Source organism: Archocentrus centrarchus, chromosome 1 (assembly GCF_007364275.1).
Source record: "Archocentrus centrarchus isolate MPI-CPG fArcCen1 chromosome 1, fArcCen1, whole genome shotgun sequence".
NCBI classification, from domain to species: Eukaryota; Metazoa; Chordata; class Actinopteri; order Cichliformes; family Cichlidae; genus Archocentrus; species Archocentrus centrarchus.
In genome coordinates, this window is record NC_044346.1 from 35,512,282 (window position 1) to 35,533,757 (window position 21,476).

The 21,476-nt window shown below is 43.2% G+C and overlaps 1 protein-coding gene across 2 annotated transcripts in view; it reads right to left on the reverse strand.

The window, feature by feature from the left end:
• LOC115781556 (von Willebrand factor A domain-containing protein 7-like) overlaps positions 1-21,476 on the reverse strand; it is a 63,621-nt gene that overhangs the window by 19,215 nt on the left and 22,930 nt on the right. Inside the window, exons 1-2 of one of the 2 annotated variants that reach the window (XM_030731280.1) lie at positions 12,872-12,901; positions 12,107-12,296 (exon numbers count right to left, since the gene is read on the reverse strand). In XM_030731280.1, the coding sequence (XP_030587140.1) occupies positions 12,107-12,289 (183 nt within the window). In that variant the 5' untranslated portion in view covers positions 12,290-12,296; positions 12,872-12,901. Of the gene's footprint in view, positions 1-12,106; positions 12,297-12,871; positions 12,902-21,476 lie in introns of those variants that run through there. The other variant, XM_030731289.1, reaches the window with a different exon arrangement.

The window sequence follows — 21,476 nt, forward strand, 5'->3', positions numbered from 1 at the left end:
CATCTGTAGGTGGATCATTGACTTCCTGATGAACAGGAAGCAGCACGTGAGGCTGGGGAAGCATGTCTCGGACTCCCGGACCATCAGCACCGGCACTCCTCAGGGCTGTGTCCTCTCTCCTCTGCTCTTCTCCCTGTATACCAACTGCTGCACCTCTGACCACCAGTCTGTCAAGCTTATTAAGTTTGCAGACGACATGACGCTTATCGGACTCATCTCAGACGTGGACGAGTCGGCCTACAGGATGGAGGTCAAACGTCTGGCGTCCTGGTGCAGCCACAATAACCTGGTACTGAACGCCCAGAAGACAGTGGAGATTATAGTGGACTTTAGGAAGCACACAGCCCCTCTACCCTCCATCATCCTGACTGACACCCCCATCACCACAGTGGACTCTTTTCGCTTCCTGGGAACTACCATCACCCAGGACCTCAAGTGGGAGCCCACCATCACCTCTGTCATCAAAAAGGCCCAGCAGAGGATGTACTTCCTGCGGCAGTTGAAGAAATTCAACTTGCCAGCAAGGACCATGGTGCAGTTCTATACTGCCATCATTGAGTCCATCCTCACCTCCTCCATCACTGTGTGGTACGCTGGAGCCACCACTAGGGACAAACAGAGACTACAGCGCATTGTGCACTCTGCTGAGAAGGTGATTGGCTGTAACCTCCCATCTCTCCAGGACCTGTACACCTCCAGGACACTGGGGCGTGCAGGTCGGATCACAGCCGACCACTCTCACCCTGGGCACAGACTTTTTGACCCTCTCCCCTCAGGCAGGAGGCTACGGTCCATACGGACCAGAACCTCCCGCCATAAGAACAGTTTCTTCCCCTCTGCTGTTGGACTCATGAACAATTACCCTAAGACTGTTACCACCACCCTCCACAAACGCTGATGACCCTATGTCTATGCACCTGTCTGACTGCACTGATGTACATATTAGTGGAATATAGTCTACATTTTTTTATCTTTTAATTAGTCTCTGCACTGTATATTTTGTAATTTTGTAATATTGTGCTATAGTTATAGCTCTAATATCTCTGTATATTTGCAATTTGTATACTTGTATATTGTCTTATAGTTTTTATACTTATTTGTTTTTTTTTCTGTAAGCACGAAGTACCGCAGCAATTTCCTAATGCTGTGAACCTGTTCACCCATATGGCAATAAAAACCTTCTGATTCTGATTCTGATTCTGATTCAACACTGAGTGTGCAATAAATCACCGCAGTCATCTGACCTGCTGGCAAATACGTCATATCCTGTCATCATTCCGGTGTCCCGACCGACACTGCATCTTGTCTGCTGTATCAACCTAAACGAGCTAGCCAGAATCTCTTACCTCAGAAACAGGTGGTGAAGCGAGTGTGCTGGGTAGCCAGAGACCCCTATATTCCAGATACCGGGAAAACGCTTCCTCTGGCATCATCCCACTCGGCTCTGGAGAAAACTCGCTCCACTGCTGCCGGGAATTCCCAGTGTGGATTTGTGAGGAGAAGAGGGGCTAGCATACAGAGAGACAGGGGAGTGAACGGATGGAGCCAGAAAAAACCCGCCCACTCGGAGTACCTACTGCTTGGGTGGGGGAGGTGAGCGTCAGCATCAGGGACCCTTCCGATACGCGGGTCCTCCCAGAGCCAGGCAAGAGCCACTGTACAATTCTGTATCCTCGGGGTCCATTCTGGTCGCGTCGTTCTGTCATGGAACAGCTGTGTGGCAGGCAGGAAGAGGACCCCAACGTGGGATACACCAGACGGAGGTAAAATATAAACTCAGCTTTATTGGCGAGTGCAGAACCAAAGGCAGGACTGGACAGAACCAGCGGCAAATTCAGGATAACAAAAAATAACTTGACTCGAATTCCAAAGGGTAAAAACAGGATACACACAGCAGGGGAATCATAAGACAACACAACAACAGGCAGCAAAAACACAGGACTTAAATACACAGGAGGGCTAATGAGAGAAGCGGAAACAGGTGGAAACACAGGTGACGCTAATAACACTGACGAGACAAGGGGAAGCAAAACTGAACATAATACACAAGGACCAGACACCTATCAAAATAAAACAGCAAGTAAGACGAGGGAACAAAGACTCAGAATACTGGGAGTACACAAGGAACTAGAAATAACCAACTAAACCCCACAACCAAAGAAACCCAGAACAGAACAGACAAAATAAGGCAAAACAAAAAACACAGGCCTCTTTCCCACCAACAAGGTTCCGGAGCCGGTGCCTTAATTTGAACCGTTAGGCGGGTTTTCCACCGCCAAAGCACTCGGTGCTCGGCTGAAAAACGGGTTCAATTCCGGCCCTGCAAACTAGCTGGTCTCGAACCACGAACGCGTGACGAAAGCGGCAGAAGGGTGTGACTCTGCCGTCTCAACATCAGGTTTTCTACCATATTATATGTGTATTACAGGAGAAAAGCGAAGCGATTTTCACGGCTGTGAATTAGGTTGGGCTCTAAGGCTGAACTTGCTGCTTTGTATCAGTTCATATCACAAATAAAATGACACAAAGTGCGTACTTGTCATCTTGCACTAATCGCTGTCTGTATTTACCTCTGTGCTGCACACAGATGCTGCAGTAGTTTGGTTTGGACCATAAAAGGTATTTGCAGCACAAGAAAGGGGAGCTTGTTCTGCCACGTTTGTGCGCTTCGGCTTCCGTGTCCAGACGAGGACCCGCCCACACTCAGATGTAAAGGAGCAGTTCACAGAAACGCGGTGGGAACGCGGGCCCGTTCTTAAGCATTTCGCCGGTTCATTGGGAACAGCACGAGCACTGGCACGCGAACCGGCTCCTCGGCAGTGGGAAAGTAGCATTATTGAGGGTCAAAAGGACCCTGGACCATGACACAAGCAGCTGTTCTTCATGATTATGCCACTAACGTGGTTCAGAAGAGGAAGGAATATACGCACATCAAAAAAGCCCTGAAAGAGTGAGGAATCTGTTTTCAGACCCCTTTAACTAAAATCCGCATTCATTGGGAAAGTGGCACCAGGATCTACGAGAGCGCGCAGGCAGCCGCAGAGGAGCTGAGACGGAGAGGAATGCAGGTGGACGTGCTGGTGAGGAGCAGAGATCTGGCGTGGCTGGAGGAGCAGCTGCGAGGAGCCTCTGCCTGGCAGCAGAGGGGTAAAAGATCGTAATAAATCCAGAGGAATAAAATCTACATTAATGACTACTACAGAAGAAAGAAGATAAATAAACAAGTGAGAAAAGTAGTTTTTGTTCTTAAGACTGTCTTTCATGTTTAAGTTTTGATCAGAGCAGATCTGCCTACAGTGAATAGATTGGATTTTACAGGGGCCCCTACGTTAAAAGGGACAACTAAACGGACAACTAAAAGGAGTAAAGTAATAATTAAAATGAGAAAAATGAATGCCAGTATTATATATTTACAAGAAACACATTTATCCCAAGAAGAACATGAGAAACTTAAGAAATATGGTAACGAAAATGCAGATTACAGTAAACATAAGTCAGAAAAGGGGTAGCAATGCTCATAAAAATTCTGTGAGTTTTGAATGTACTAAAGAAATTAGAGATAACGAGGGATGCTATGTAATTGTAAGAGGAAAATTGGTAAATGAGAGGGTTACACTGATTATTGTTTATATCCCACCTGAGAATGATAAACAGTATGTTAAGACTCTGCTAACAACCATAGCATCAGAATCTGAAGGAATCGTGATATGTGCGGGTGTCTTGACCATCGGATTGAAACTTTAAACTTACCCGGTATTACAGTTTGTCTTTTTTTATGTTTGTTTATAGTAATATTTCAGTTTCTTCCATGTTTTTTCAAATAAAAATTTAAAAGAAATTCTGAGTGTGCCTGTGATGGTGGGGGGGGGCTGCTGTTAAAACCTGTCTGTCAGACCATGGCAGAAAGCTACATGCACCACACAGCAGGCAGAGGGCGCTCATTACCCCCAAGTGGAGTAGTGCGGTAGGCCCTGCTGCTGTGATTGCTATGGGGGGGGCAGTGGTTGCTCACAAGACGCCAAACAGGCTAGGACCGCCACTGCCACTGATATCCTAAAATATGCGCGAAAGCGGCTGTAATTAGTGGCTCCAGAAATATTTTTCTGCAGGTGCTAAGGGGGTGCTAAGCATTTTACTGAAGGTGCTATGAAGGATCATTTCAGTTCTCAACACACACAGACACAAGCTATTTTCTTGGGGGTGCCACTGGCTGTAATGCAGCTTCACCTCCGGAATCAAACCGTAAAACTCTCCCTGGTGCCGCTTTTTTTATGAGTTGGATGAACCCAGAAGCTGTGTTTCTTCTTTCTCTTGTTTATAAACATCATGACCTCATTACATCATCGTTTGATGTCGACTTCATTTCTTTCACAGTGCATTTTATGAGGACAATTTATTTGCAAAAATGCAACGCGTCTGTTGTGTACAGTATGTAGGTTAAGGATGTTTCACACTGGAGGCGTTGCGTAAAAACAACATGAAATTCCGAATCTTTCAGATGTGAACTTGTCATGTAACTTACAGTTGTGTTCAAAATAATAGCAGTCCAACATGAGTAACCAGATCAATCAATTTTTTTGGTAGATATCATATTACTACATGGCAATCAATTTACCAGTAGGTGTAGTAGAGTCATAGAAAACCAACAGACATGACATTCATGATATGTGTACTCCTGAGTCTGTGTAATTGAATAATTAATTGAAAGGGGTGTGTTCAAAATAATAACAGTGTAGAGTCCAATCAGTGAGGTCATTCATTCTGTGAAAAAACAGACGTCAATCAGGTGGCCCTTATTTAAGGATGAAGCCAACAAATGTTGTACATGTATTTCTCACTGAAAACCTGAGAAAAATGGGCCGTTCCAGACATTGTTTAAAAGAAAAACGTTATTTCAAATGTTGATTGAAAAGGCGAAAACATATAAAGAAGTGCAGAAAACGATAGGCTGCTTGACTAAAATGATCTCCAATGCTCTAAAATGGAAAGCAAGATGAGCTGCAGGAACCTGCTCACACCAGAGCAGGTCCAAGTGACTGGGCCACCTGAAGATTCTGGATCCCAATCCTGAAAGTGTCCTGCACCTCATGAGCTGCGGCACCGTCCGCATCTTGCACCAGCTGGTCATAGGGCTCCTGGAGCAAGCGCCTGCTAATAGATAAGGTGAAGGGATCACGACTGAGTGCGTCTGCCACAACATTCTTCGAACCTGGGATGTACTTCAAGTCGAACTTGTAGGACGCCAGCTTCGCCACCCATCATTGTTCATAAGCATCCAGTTTGGGTTTAGTATATATACAAGTGAGTGGATTGTTGTCAGTCCACACTGTGAAGTTATGTCCTTTCAGCCAGTGGCTGAACTTCTCAGAGACACTTCACTTCAGGGCCAAGAACTCGAGACAATGGGCTGGGTATCTCTGCTGTGACCTGCTGAGGGCTTTACTAGCAAAGGCAATGGGACGCGCCTTATCCCCACTGGCATGCAACTGCGACAGCAGTGCTCCTAACCCATCTAGAGAAGCATCCACAGACAGGATAAAAGGTCTTGAAATGTCTGAATGGGCCAACACAGCACAGTTAAAGAGGTCATTCTTGAGTCTACAAAAGGCCTCCTCACACTCTGGGCTCCAATCCACTGCAGTCAACTTTCTGAACATGCCAGCACCTTGTCCAGCCCGACCAGTCAGTCCTTTCCTCTTCTGACCTGCTGTCAGTGCAAACAGGGGCTTGGCGAGGGCTGAACAACCAGGGATGAAGCTCTGATAGAAAAAGACCATGCCCAAGAAAGATTTAATCTTCTTCACAGAGGGAGTGCAAGCATCCTCCTCCATTAGAGCTTCCCTAGGCATGTTAGAAATCACATCCACTTTAGGCTGGGTCCACTGAGACACCACTCTGGTCGATGACATGACCGAGGAACCGGACTGACCTCTGAAGAAGATGACACTTCTTAGGGCTCAGTTTGAGATTGTTGTCTCTCAACCTTTTGAAGACCGCCTGGAGCCGGCTTAGGGCTTCCTCTTCAGTGGGAGCAAAGACAAGGAGGTCATCCAAGTAGCAAAGCAGACTGGTGAAGTTGAGATCACCAAAGATGTTCAATATCATGCGCATGAATGAAGCCGGACTATCGCAGAGTCCCTGGGGCATTCTGTTGTACTTGTACAGGCCAACCAGCGTTGTAAAGGCAGTGTACTTCTTATGCTCCTCGCACATCGGAATGTTGTAGAACCCAGAGGTCAGGTCCATTGTGCTGAAGAAAGCATTGCCTCCGAGTGCAGCAAGGCAGTCCGCTTGGTGAGGGAGCAGGTGGGCATCCTTCAGAGTCCGCGCATTCAACCACCGGAAGTCAGTACAAATCCTTACTCCACCATCCTTCTTCCAGACCATGACAAGAGGAGAGGCATACTCGCTAATGGATTTGCGAATTATCCCTTTCTCCTCCATGTCGGTGAGAACTCGCCTTAGCTGCTGGTAGTGAGTTATCCTCCGGTAAGGCATGTGAAATGGACGTTCGTCTATCAGGTGGATGCGGTGCACAAACCCTTTAGCTTCACCACAGTCAAGTGAGTGTCTGGAGAAAATGTCCTCATATTCCTCAATAAGCTTAACAAGCTCTCTCTTGGAATGCAGACTGGTGTGGCATGAGTCAATGTCAAGGTCACCCAAACCAATGGAACAGAGCCTGTCTTTCAAGTCAGCCTCAGTAGAAACTGGCTTGGTGGCTGGGTTCTGTGGCACATTCTCCATTTCACCAATGATGAATTCATCACGCTGGCCTGTCACCACTAAAACAGGCACAATGCATTTAACACCATAGACAGTGAGTGTCAGGTCGTAAATGCATTTTGGGTGGGTCTGCTTTCCACCACAGCCAACCAGCACAATCTGTTCTGCAGACCACAGTCCACCCACAAGAAGTCCAGCCTCCCTAAGTGAACATTCAGCCTCATCACTCATCGTACAAAGCATGGATCCTGAATCCACCATGCCCTTCAGACCAACTTTTTCATCCACCACAACCTGGGTGTAGAACAACTCGCTGAAAGCAAGCACCTCTGCTGATCCTTGGGCTACAACACGATGACCATCTGGCATGGCTGAACAGGTGTTAACATAAAGAAGCTCAAGATCTGACTCATCAGCATTGAGGGTTTTTGATTCACCCCCCACACTGCCCCTCTCCAAGTGTGGGTGAACTAGCTTCCCGTAGGCTGACTCTGCTTGGTGTCAGCCCAGACCCCCTGTCTTTGTCCGTGACTAATACAGTCTCTTTTCCAGTGACCAGGAAGGAAGCATGAAAGACAAAGATTCTCTCTTCTGCAGTGCATGAGAGTGGAATGGCTGGTGTCATCGCAAACCTGACAGGCCTGTCCACGGAAGGGCCCTGTGACAACCTGGCGTGGTGTCACAGACGCAGAAGTAGCAGCCTGCACATTCTGATGTGCCATCATGCGATCCAAGAGGCTGATTAGAGAGCGCATGCCAGTCACATCAAAGGCTGGGTTGGCGGTTGGAGCAGACTGAGAATGAAATGGCTGCAGACCAGGCTGATCAGTTTCATGGGATACTGGGGGCTGCCTGAGCTGAGGAGTGGACATGGGCACTGGGCAAGAGAATGCTGGTGCCTCAGAAAGATGGGATCTAGAAATACCCAGGGGAGTGAGATCCTCTGGTGCTGCAGCTGGAAACTGTGCTGCAAACCCTGTGTTTGGAGTAAGCTGTGAGATGAGATTGGCCTGCACTAGTTGTGGTGTTATCACCTCCTGTGGCATGGCACAGTGGTTGTGTCTCCCTGAAGCTTGAGAGGCAGTCTGAGTACACGCCCTCAGCTCATGTAGGAAGCTATCAATGCCTTCTTGAACTTCATTGGTTTTCCACTCTTCAGCTGCTTTAATACTGAGCCTGTTGGACAGGATTATCATAGGGGGTTGTTTTGACTGTTGGGTTTTCTCTGTATTATTGTAGGGTCTTTACCCACAATACAAAGCGCCTTGAGGCGACAGTTTGTTGTGATTTGGCGCTATATAAATAAAATTGAATTGAATGAATTGAATTGAATTGAATTGATTGGGTCAGGACAATACTTGATGAACATCATTGACACCTCGCATCCTGGGTCCTCAACAGTACAACCCTGCCTTCGCAAGCATTCATCAGGAATATCAATAGCATTATTTAGCCTAATCCAATATTCCATCACTCCCTCATGTTGTAGTGGTTTGGTGTTGTAGAAGTCAGCCATTGGCATAGAAGAATATGTCAATTCACTGAAGTGCTGTTTTAGGATGTCAAAGATCAGGCTAGGGGTCCGGATGGGTCAAATGAGAGGTTGTGACGCAGTGTAACTTTCACCACATCTTTGGCCTTCCCCATCAACCTAGTTAAAATCTCTTGTGACTGCTGATCTGCTGGTGTGTTACATTTTACAAGATACATTTCCATCATCTTCACCCAGTCATGGATAGAGAATTTATCACTGCTGTCGACCCTGAAGACTGGAGGCTCCTTAATGTCTGACTCCATGACAAGTTTAACTCCAGATAAATTTAACTCAGAGGGTCCCTGGTCTGACTTAGAGACCTCAGGCATGTTTACACTGGCCCCTTTTTCGCCTTGCAACTGAGCCACAATGGACTGACCAATCTGACTGGCCAAATCAGAAATGAGAGTGCTCAACTCAACAGGAGAAGCTGCCTGTGGGGTCTGTAAGTCACAAGGGGGAGCCTGGAACAAAACCTGGGTGTGTGCAACCCACATAATGACAGGGAAAGTGCAAACACACAAAAAGAGAAAACTCAAAATCACTTATAAGTATATAATCATACAGCAAATGCAAGCAACAAGGCAATATTAATATTCAATCCCTTAGGAATGTAAAATGAGTTGAATAAATGTCCAAGTATATACAAAATGTCCCACACAGTTTATATGTCACCAACTTGGAACAAAGACGGGTAAGAAGAGCTCCCCACGGTGATTGAGATGACGTTGATGCTTTGCAGATCCCACGGGTCACGGCACCAATGTAACCCGTGTGTGTTACGCCTATTGAAACCTGCATTGTGTTCTGGCGTGAAATGATGAGCCAGGAGACAGAACTGGATTTCTGGTTCGTTTAGTGACAGCACACTGTAACACAGGAATACAAAAGCCCATGAGCCGTGTGTATTGTGCATTCTGCCAGACCTGGCTCTCCTGGTGAGAGAAAATGTGCGCCATTAAAACACAGTGGACATCTCCCCTGCTCGCGACCAAGCTAAGTTACCATGCTAGCATTAGCCTTGAACCCTCGAGCTGAAACTTGTTAAGAACTTCAAATAGCGAACTCAAATGTCTGCAAAACTTGCACAGGACGAGTCAGACAGCAAATAGAACAAGATACAACAGTGTGATCATATACAGATTACAATTAATGGCTTTAACAAACTTCCGTTGATCAGAGAGCAACGTGTCAGCAACCTACCTCCGGCCATGTTGGAAAGCTCTGTGACCGGAGCACACGCGCGCATACCTACGTCATCACGCAGCACACATATACACACACAGTCAAAACACACAGGCAGGAGGTTATAACCCAAAGTAAACATAACAGAAAAGAGGGATTTTGGTGAATATTCATAAGAATTTTTTTCACACCGCTAGAATAGCCTATAGAAAACTTATAGAGCACTTCTTGTAAAAGCAAATATGTTTGGTGCAATAATGCCTTCGGATTATCATTCTGATTGCGAAAACTGCCAGACATGACAGGTCAAAAAAAAAAAAGAGGAATTGCCCTTGAAATGGGTGTTTCAACAAGACAACGACCCCAAACACACCAGTAAGCGAGCAGCATCTTGGTTCCAGACCAACAAAATTAAAGTTATGGAGGGGTCAGCCCAATCCCCGGACCTTAATCCGATAAAAAAACTTGTGGGGTGACATCAAAAATGCTGTTATTGAGGCAAAACCAAGAAATGCAGAGGAATCGTGGTAAGTTGTCAAATCATCCTGGGCCGGAATACCTGTTCACAGGTGCCAGATGTTGGTTGACTCCATGCAACACAGTTGTGAAACATTTCTCAAAAACAGTGGTAATGTAACCCAGCTGTATTTTGTTTGTTCTGTTTTGTTTGCACCTCTGTATTGTTTTGGTTTCATGGGTAGTGTCACTTTAAGAGCTAAGCACGACATCACTTTACGGCAGCATTACGACTGCAGTTACTAGGGGAACTCCCGGGAGCGGTAGAGCAGCTGCAGAGCAAAGACCTGCCAGTCTCCGTCTACCTGCTGCATATCGACTGACTGCTTTATGCCTGATAATGTGATGTTTTCCTGCTAGTACATTATTGTGGACAACATTGGCGAGATCGCGACATCGCTGAAGTTACCTGTGCCCTTATGGAGGAGGACAAAGTGTCATGGCGTGTGTGTGGCAGGCAGGATTGGACCCCAGGATGCAGTCTCACAAAACAGGACTTAAAGGAGGATTTATTGGGAAAAAATAACAGGAACCAGAACACAGCTAGGCAGGGGCTGGACAGATGCCAAAACTAAACTAAAGTAACTACAGAGAAGGGCCACACTACGAGGGAATACTGAAGACGACGCGACAAGGAACAGATGAACACTGAGGGCTTAAATACACAGCAGGTAATCAGGGCAAGAGGAAACAGCAGGGAGCAACAGGTGAAGCAAATGAAACTAATAACAGGGGAAGCAAAACTAGACACAAAGCACAGGGAACACAAGACTGTCAAAATAATACAGGAAGTGACTAACCAAGGTGCACGCAGACTACATACGGGGAACTGGCACACAGACACGGGGCAGAGACGCAGACTAGTCACAACACTAGGAATAACTCAACATGAAAACACAGGACAAGACATCATGACAAAACAGACAAGACCATGGAGCAGGGGAGACAGAGACAAAGGGAACAAGATCATCAAAACACACTGGGAATTAAACACTCAGGGAAAATAAACTAAAAACACAAAACGCTGGGCAGACGGCCCAGGACCATGACACAAAGAGGCTGCTGATCTTCCAGCATCTTCAGACAACACCCACCATCATCTTTCTGGGTTGCCATTCCCAGTCAGGACAACCCCGCTCAACTTATTTTTTCCGTATGCACCACACACACACATAAATATAGCTCTATGTAAACATTTGCTCGTTTGCTGGCCAGCACTTAATTTTTTATTTTATTTTTACGAAGGACCCCAAAAAGAATATTTGGTAATTTTATTTTATTTTTTTAAATTTTATTCTCATATAGAGAGAAGGACTTGGTGTTAAACAAGGAGACAAATATAATTTGTCCCACATAGTTCTGAAGTGTGTTCAAGTGAAATAAGCTTGTTGACTGTGCTGACTGTACTGTTTTGTTTTTTGTGTATGTGTGTTGGTAAACCTTATGCCCAAGTTGAGATGAGATTGGATGTGTTTCAGTCCAGTGAATTATAATAAACATAACTGTTTGATAGTAAATTGCTATCTGAACCCAAGTAAATTCTATTCATCGGTTACAGTTACACAACTAAATATTAGTTTAGTAATTCACAGGAATGCTAATTCCTAAAGATTTTTCAGTTCATAAAGTGAATATTTGCGTTTATAAAGAGAAATGCAGACAATATTTTTTTGAACAGCCCAACCTTCATTTTTCTTCATTTCCTGTTAAGTAATTGAAAAAAAATACACATTTTTTTTCATGTTTTGATTTAGAATATAATGTGCAGTGTTCCCAATGCCTGGAAATAAAAACAATTTAAGGATTCCGAGCTTTAAATCTTGTGAAATGCTCAATAAAATATATCTTATAAGAAGGTAACTTTTTAAAATAAGCAGGTAAGTAGAAGATATACTTTACTTTATGAATGGAGCTACATTTGTCATAAAGAGTATCCTAAAATAGTTAAAATGCAGCCTGGGGAGCCTATCAGTCTACTGCATCCCCTGCTATTAACTTTAATACAATAATAAAAAGTATCTTTATTACTTTTTAGCATTCATATTAAAATGGAGATGAGTGTGTGGTTATTTAAATGTGAATGTTTCTAAATGTGGCAGGTGACTACGTCTGTGCTGTCTTGTACATTTTGTATCTCCATCCTACCGTGGGGTTGAACTCATAACCATTCTTCTCAGCCACCTCCCGACATGTCTCTGTCACTTTCCTCAGTAGAGCCGTTCTTGTAATGCTGACATGAGTGGACGCTCCATGACCATCGGAGACAAAGGCCGTGGCTGGCCCTGACAGAGCCAAAGCCAGCAGAGCTATGACCAGCAATGAATACATGACAAATCTGCAAAAAGAAAGTAAATGTATTTGTTAATTTAGTGGCTTCAGTTAGTTTTGATTATGATTCCTATGTTGCCGAAATCATTTTAACTTACTATGTCTTTTGGGGTGAATCACAAAGTGAAATTTTTCAGATCAGGCTCCCAAAGTCTTATTTAATATAATATTTCACTAATGATGATTACAAATAATCACTGGTTAATGTTTGACAAAAGTAATACTTTGCAACCACAAGCTGTTGCATTCTTTACTGTTGTGTAAGAATGCAGCAGTCTCCTGTATCTTTTATTGCCATGGTTGCTATTTGTCAACTATTAAAAAAATCAAGTAAATGAGCAAGACATACTTATTCAGCATGTAAATTGTGAACAAGAAACTAGTATATATCTAACACAAAAAATACCCCCAAAAAACTTTAACCCAAAAGTTATTTTAATCATCTGATTCATAAATGTAAAAAATAATGAACACTTTAAAATTAGGTTAAAGAGAACACAGTTTAAAAGCTACACACAATAGCAGGAGGAAAAAGCGATTTCAGTTACATAAATAAACTTAAACTGTAAAATAAAATCATACCTTAATATTTCCTAGCTGTGATGTCTCAAGTGAGCTCAAACTGTGCAGGCACACTGAAACTCTACAGAAGTTTATACGTAATGGGGGGAGGGGACTGACATTATCAGCTGTAATCTATGTTAACTGGAAGGCATTCCCTTTTAACAAGGAACACGTCATATTACATCAAATTGAGAAATACATTATTTACTGCAGTACTTTGCAATGACACGTACTTAAACGTGGGTGGCTGTACCTCAGGAGGTAGAGCAGGTCACCTACAGGGTATTTCCAATCTCATTGTTCATTGTACATCCTGTATAATGAAAATGAAAGCATTCTATTCTATTGGAAGGTCAGCGGTTCCTGCTCCAGGCTGCATGCCAATGTATCCTTGGGCACGATACGCAAGATGGGGCATCTTGCATTGGAGGACATAAAAGTGCAAAATCTAAAAAAAAAAAAGAGGGGGGCAGTCAGGAGTTCATTGTTTTTAGAGAATATCATATACTTATTTAATTTTTTTTTTTTTTTAAATGCATTTTCAGTTTTAGTTTTATGTTTTATTCCTTTCCCTCTCTTGATTTTTGGGTTGTCTAGGGCTTTTGTTGCCCCAGGGAGCAAAATAATTTATTTCACCCCAATTTATTTTCTTCTTATTTATTTATTTGCACATTCTTAACAGAGTGGTTTGATGAATTATCCTGAATATCTTGGGAAAATTTGGGGTGGGGATGTATATGTGTGTGTCTATGTAACAGTGTTTATGTTGTATGTGATTCCACTTTCCATAATAACCACAATTTGTAATGTGGAGGTTCACTGGCTCAATGGCGCCCTCTCTCAAAAGGCAATGGATAAATGCCACTGGCAATGTTGTAATGTGGCCAGATCATGAGAGACGAGCCTGAGGTGGGTTGTAGCACACAGCAGTGTACATGATTATTAAGTATTGACATCTGTCTAGCCATTATATGAAGTGTATGACCACTATAAATGATGTAACTGCTAACGGAATACCTTAAGTGGATTATTGCAGTTGTGGAGTGCTATAACAATTATATAATAGCATGATGCATTGGCTAATCTAGCTAGCGAACTTCTGTCCCTTTACAATGTACCATTCTTTTGTAGTGTGCTGTGCTTGAGCTGCCCCATACTGAGCCAACCTGCCTGACCAGTATATGTTCTGTTCTTATCCAGATAATAAAAAGGGTCACATCTTTAAGATAAACAAGCCTTCGTCTATCATTACTACACAATGCAGAGTCAAAGAGGTTTATTTGGACCAGCCAGTTACAGTGTAATTGAGCCTGGTTACATCTACATAAACATATTCATGTCTACATGCGTATATATACATAAATATATAGAACAATGATCTGATTGATTGCAAGCATTGACATAAACCCCTTATAAACATTGAGAAGCAGATATATATTTTTTTCTTTATTTTTTCTTTATTTAATTATTTCTTCTTGATTATATTATTTGACTTTATTTCAGTTTTACTCTTTTGATTTTATTTCTTTTATTTTAAAGGGGATCGCACTTAAAGAGAAACAATTAGTGGAGAAAAGTTAAACTTAATTGATTTTCCTAAAATAAAAGCCAGTATAACAGACTAATGCCTTGATCATCACAAATTGAGGTAGTTTATGCAAATTATGTTAAATAATGGTTAAATTCCAAGAAAAAATTTCCATGAGGATCACAGTTTTGGTGAAACCTTAAGAAGAAAGGTTAAACAAATCAGTGTGTGTGAATACTTTGTGACACACAGTTGAATCAAAGACGCAAAACAAAGTGCCAAACCTTGAGCTGCCACTCTGTTACAAAGCAAAACATAGAGAACTAAAAAACCTATTTATGAAAAAGTAGGATAAAATAAAATCACCTGATTTACTCTTTTGTGCATTTACATTTATTTATTTGGTAGGTTATAAGAGAAAAGCAGAGAACATTTTGAATTTTGAATGTCTAAACAATTTGATATTAAATCAAGCATTAAAGGAAAAAATCCAAAAAAGCTAATAATATAAAAATCAGTTTGCCCTTTAGATAAATAGGGTAACTTAAGGTAAATTATTGAGACACAAACAGAGTTTATGTCTCAAAAGGAGGGATATAGACTAGGAGAAAATTAAAGATTTAACTAATAAAGATTTCACAGTTTCATTCTAACAGGAGCCTGAACAACACCGGGGCTGCAGGAGACTGGACTGATCATTTACCAATAAAGAAACTCTGGTGCAGATCAAGGTGTTCAAGATACCAAGCTCTCCTGAACAAACTGACAGCTCTAAAGACTCAAGAAAAAGGCTCCTGGTTCCACATGACCCTCAATAATGCTACTTTCCCACCGCCGAGGAGCCGGTTCGCGTGCCAGTGCTCATGCTGTTCTCAATGAACCGGCGAAACGCTTAAGAACGGACCCGCGTTTCTGTGAACCGCTCCTTTACGTTTGAGTGTGGGTGGGTCCTCGTCTGGACATGGAAGCCGAAGCGCACAAACGTGGGAGAACATGCTCCCCTTTCTTGTGCTGCAAAAACCAAACTACTGCAGCATCTGTGTGCAGCACAGAGGGAAACACAGACAGCGATTAGAGCAAGACGACAAGTACGCACTTTGTGTCCTTTTATCTGTGATATGAACTGATACAAAGCAGCAAGTTCAGCCTTAGAGCCCAACCTAATTCACAGCCGTGAAAATCGCTTCGCTTTTCTCATGTCATACACATATAATATGGTAGAAAACTTGAGTCACGCCTTTCTGCCGCTTTTGTCACGCGTTCGTGGTTCGAGACCAGCTAGTTTGTGGGGCCGGAGTTGAACCCGTTTTTCGGCCAAGCACCGAGTGCTTCCGTAGTGGAAAACCGGCCTAACGGTTCAAATTAAGGCACCGGCACCCTGTTGGTGGGAAAGAGGCCTAAGAAGGCCCAACTTCAGACAAACAGGTAAACTGTAAGTTCCTTGACCCATTACCTCTGTGTAAAGTCTGAGCCCAGGAGGAGGATCATCAACAGGTGACATGGGGAGCGTTAGGCCTTAAGCACGCTCAGTCACAGGTCTCACTGAAGAACCAAAACACATTAGTGGTCAAAGGTCAAGGAACTGCAGGAAAAATAACTGACTGCAATGTTTCAATTCTAGTCTGAACATTCTCAGTAGTCTGACTCATAATTTGTATTGATAATTTTTCATTGGAAGGCCACAGGAATATAATGTGCTTTGTTTCTTGTAACACTAATTATTGTTTTTTCTTGACATGAGGTCTAAGGGGGGGGGCACGTCCTGATTTCAGTTAGAGGATCACAGAAAATGATTTTGCTGTGAGCTCTGTGTAAAAAGACGACAAATGAGGGAAGTGTGAATATGACCTCTGACCCGAGAATTACCACATTTCAGAGTCACCTGACTTTGATTTTGACTGACTAAATGGTGTTATATTCACAACAAGACCAATAAAGATACATAAAATGCACAAAATATAAAAAAATGAAGTCATGAAAGTAAAATAATCAAGGTTTCTCTCACTAACACTAAAATTATCAGGGATTTATGTACCAAACATATTTTCCAAGTCCAACCCTAACCCTAACAAGATTAGTACATCACTGAAGTCTGAATTAATAAAGGTTCCTGTACAGGACATATCTTCACTTTTTTTTTTCTAAGTGATCAACTGATTGATTTACTACATAATAATGTTAGGGATTATTTTTTATTCAGTGAATAAAGGACAAATGTTTAAAGGTAAACTCCAGTAAATTAAATAATAAACAGTGAATCAACCAAATAAAAAACAATTAAATAAAACATTAGACAGAGAGCAACTGATCAGAAAGTAGTAGGCTAACTTCTCTTTTCCAGTACATCTTATCTTGAGGACTGGCCACAAGGACGCATAATTAAAACATCAGGAAGATGATGTGCTTCATGACTCAACAGCTGAGGAATCATGAGTCATGAAAACCAGCTTATGACGAAGGTCAACTCATAACGCCCAGAGATTGTTTATGTTTAAGATAAGAGGAGACTGTCAATATAAAAATGTGTTGGTTAGACAGGAACATGGGCTCAGAGAGAGAGCACACACACAGCCTGTCTCTTCATGCATGCGTGTATTTTTCCTGATTCTTTAATATTTTAAATGTTTTACTTTTTTAATTAAAGTGTTTCAGGTGTCTTCCTTCACAAAAAACCTGTTTACCTGTCAATAATTTGAATGATTTCACTTTGCAACATTGTAATCTTTATTAAGTGAGAAGAGTAAAAACAGGGAGTACAAGAAGTCCCAGCAGCGCCCACAGTTCACACCTTTTAGGTGTGAATCCACCCTTTTGATTGATTCACCATTTAATTAATCACTTGATTGCAACTTTCTTTATTAAATGAAAGGAGAGAAAAGGGGGCGGGGGGGGGGGGGGGGGGGGGGGGGGGGGGTTAAAGATAAACCCACACCAACACAGTCTTAACTAGAAAGCAGACTGTTTGTGTGTGATGTAAGACAGAATTAAGTCCAATTAGTTTTCCTTTTCTTTTAACAATTAGGACAAGAATAATATCTGTAATTTTGCCAAATTTTCCATTGCAATAACATTCAATAACATGCTTAATGAGAACTCAAATACTAATGCAGTCATTGAAAGATAACTGAATAATGAGAGAATGAAAACAAATATCATTTGCAATGCCTATTATTTTTATTTATTTTTTTTTTTTTTTTAAATCAATTTTAACAAAAAAAAGAGAAAATGGCTAAATTCTAAAATGTCAAATAAAAGGTTTGGGGGCCAGAATGGGCCAGTAAAGTCTTAAACCTGGCTGACTTGGTGTTTCTGGAGGCCAAATTACTCTAAAACTTTATAATTTTATCAATTCAGTGAAAAAGTAAAGAACAGATCCAAAACTGGCTCCTTTCCAAAAATTCCTTGTTGAATTGCCATAGGCAAAGTATTGTTGGATCTTGGAATCACAACTTTACCTGCTGGACCTGCTGTATGCTAATGTTAAGGATGCATACAGCTGCTCCCCCCTCCCCCCTCTAGGGAGGTCGGACCACAACTTGGTGAAGCTCAGCTCCCGCTATGTGCCACTAGTGAAAAGTCAGCCTGTGACCACACGGTCAATTAAGGGATGGTCTGACGACACTTATGAAGCACTGCAGGACTGCTTTGAGGTGACAGACTGGCCGGCACTCTGTGAGCCTCATGGACAGGACATCGACAGGCTCACAGAATGCATCACAGACTACATTAACTTCTGTGTGGACACCATTGTTCCTACCAGGACTGTAAAATGCTACCCAAACAACAAGCCGTGGGTAACAAAGGACATTAAAGCACTTCTCAACAATAAGAAGAAGGCCTTCAGGGCTGGCAACAGGGAGGAGGTGAGAACGATCCAGAGGGAACTCAAAACAACAATTAGGGAGGCTAAAAACAATTATAGGAGGAAGCTGGAGCTGAAACTCCAGCAGAACAACATGAGGGAGGTATGGAGTGGAATAAGAACCATCACTGGCTTCAGGACCAGCAACAACAGGGGAATGGAGGGCAGTGTGGACAGGGCCAATGAGCTAAGGTGCCGTTTACACGAAGCCATTTTCACTGGAAACGGTGTCGTTTTGATGCGTTTCAGCCTTTCGTTTACACGATGGCGTTTCAGAAACGATCCGCGTTTACACGAGGACATGTGAAACGATGAAAACGATGTAGTTCCCATGCCAGGCCACAAGTTGGCGTTGGTTTTCTCTTTGCAGTTTGTTTACGCAAGACGCGCATGCGTGGAGTGACACAGTAGGTAGTGCGGCAAATTGTTCATTACTTAAAAAACGGCCAATGTGAGAGGTTTTGTGTGGACCGATGATGAGGTTGGATCGCTGCTGCACACAACGCTGAATTACAAAACGGTAAAAACACAGGAAGAGCATAAGAAGCACTCGTGAATCCGCGAGTACTGTTTATCAGTTTGCGCGTGCGCGAAAAACTGGCCGTCGCAACCATAGTGCGCATGTGCGAGTCGAGCGTTTTCAAATCACCCCGGTTTCAAGTGTTTACACGAAAACGCAAGCCGGTGCGTTTCTGAAACGCTCCACTCTGGACCCCGTTTCTGAAACACATCGTTTTCACTCTGTTGTCGTGTAAACAGAAGGGCGAAACGCATCAAAACGACACCGTTGTCGTGTAAACGCAAGGCCGAAACGCATCAAAACGACACCGTTTCAAAATGAAAACGGTCTCGTGTAAACGGCACCTAAATCTGTTCTTTAACAGGTTTGACACTGCAGGCTCTGTCATCCCTCGTCCAGACAGCTCTGCTGCCGGTCTCCAGAAGTCCACTCCACCCCCACCCACCCCCACACTTCACAATAGCCTGCTTCCTTCCTGTGATGGCCCTCTTGACGTCTCCACCCCTCCCCCACCCGCCACCTCTACAGTTAGTCTCACTGCTGACCAGGTGAGAAGACAACTTAAGAGACTCCACAAAAACAAGGCTGCAGGCCCTGACGGGGTCTCCCCCAGGGTGCTTAAAGCCTGTGCCACCCAGCTTTGTGGAGTACTGCACCATGTCTTCAATATGAGCCTGGATCTTCAGAGGGTCCCTGTGATGTGGAAGACATCTTGCATCGTTCCGGTCCCGAAGATGACGCGACCCAGTGACGTCAAGGATTACAGGCCAGTGGCACTGACTTCCCACATAATGAAGACCATGGAGAGGCTCGTCCTGGATCAGCTCCGGCCCATGGTCCAGTCATTTCTGGACCCCCTCCAGTTCGCCTACCAGCCCCGCCTGGGAGTTGAGGATGCCATTATCTACCTGCTAAACCGAGTCTACGCTCACCTGGATAAGCCGGCCAGCACTGTGAGGGTCATGTTCTTTGACTTCTCAAGTGCATTCAACACCATTCAGCCTGCTCTTCTGGGTGATAAGTTGACAGCGATGCAGGTAGATGTCCCCCTTGTGTCCTGGATTGTTGACTACCTGACTGGCAGACCACAGTATGTACGGCTGCAGCACTGTGTGTCTGACAGAGTAGTAAGCAACACTGGAGCCCCACAAGGGACTGTCCTCTCTCCCTTCCTCTTCACCCTCTACACCACAGACTTCAGCTACTGCTCAGAGACCTGCCATCTTCAAAAGTTTTCTGATGACTCTGCAATAGTTGGATGTATCAGCAGGGGTGATGAGGATGAGTACAGGAGGACAGTGAAGGACTTTGTCACATGGTGCAAGCGGAACCATCTAGAGCTCAACATGAGAAAGACAAAGGAACTGGTGGTGGACTTGAGGAAAGACAAGGCACCGGTGGCCCCTATGTCCATCGGAGGGGTCAGTGTGGACACCGTTGAGGACTACAAATATCTGGGAGTACACATTGACAACAAACTGGACTGGGCTAAGAACACTGATGCCCTATACAGGAAGGGCCAAAGTCGCCTCTATTTTCTGAGACGCCTGAGGTCCTTCAACATCTGCCGGACTATGCTCAGGATCTTCTATGAGTCTGTGGTGGCGAGTGCCATCCTCTATGCTGTTGCATGCTGGGGCAGCAGACTGAGGGCAGCAGACGCCAACAGACTCAATAAACTGATCCACAAAGCCAGTGATGTGGTGGGAGTGGAGCTGGATTCGCTTATGGCAGTGTCGGAGAGGAGGATGCTGTCTAAGCTGCAGGCCATTATGAACAATGGCTCCCACCCACTCTACAACACAGTGATGGGACACAGGAGCACATTCAGTGCAAGACTCATCCCACCAAAATGCACCACAGAGCGCCACAGGAGGTCATTTCTACCTGTGGCCATCAGACTCTATAACTCCTCCCTTAATAGGTGACATTGTGGTTCATCAGTGTCATTCACTTATCAGTATTCAATTGTACATAAAATTGTTTAAATTTCCATATACATTGTACATACACTATATACATTGTACATTGTACATACACTTATACATTGTACAAAAAAGGACTGTGCATATATATATAATGACACCTATTTAAAAATTTTTGCACTCACAATTCTCATATGTGTATAGATTTAGATGTGTATATAGTCAAAATATCTCTTTAGTCTTTATACTTTTATGCCTTTAGTGTATGTTATTGTGTTTTAGGTTTACTCGTTTAAATGAAACGGTTGCAGCTGTAACAGTAGTAATTTCCCTTTGGGATCAATAAAGTATTCTGACTGACTGACTGAATTTTACATATTTCTGTTTTTCTTTATGTTTGCTTCCACTTTTAGTCTTTAGTGTTTTTGTTTTCATTTTATTCCATGAGTATAACACATGTACCCAGGTGCAAATTTAAACTGTAGGATTCTAGGATGACTAATCATAGACTGTGTGAGCTTTAGATAAAAGCAACTTCAAAATATTCATTACATTCAGTGAGAGATGGATATTTAAGAAACCACTCTGGTCACCTGGGAACATTGGTGTGTTTTATAATAATAAATATAAGTTCTTGTAATACATAAATGCATGCTGTGCTGAGTTTCCTTTTCTTTTACACATTATATATTTAACAAATGCAAATGGAGAATTGTAATTGGCTTATTTTGCCTTTCTGAGGGGATTATTTTTACATTATTTCAAAGGCTGAAGGAAATGGTTTGAGA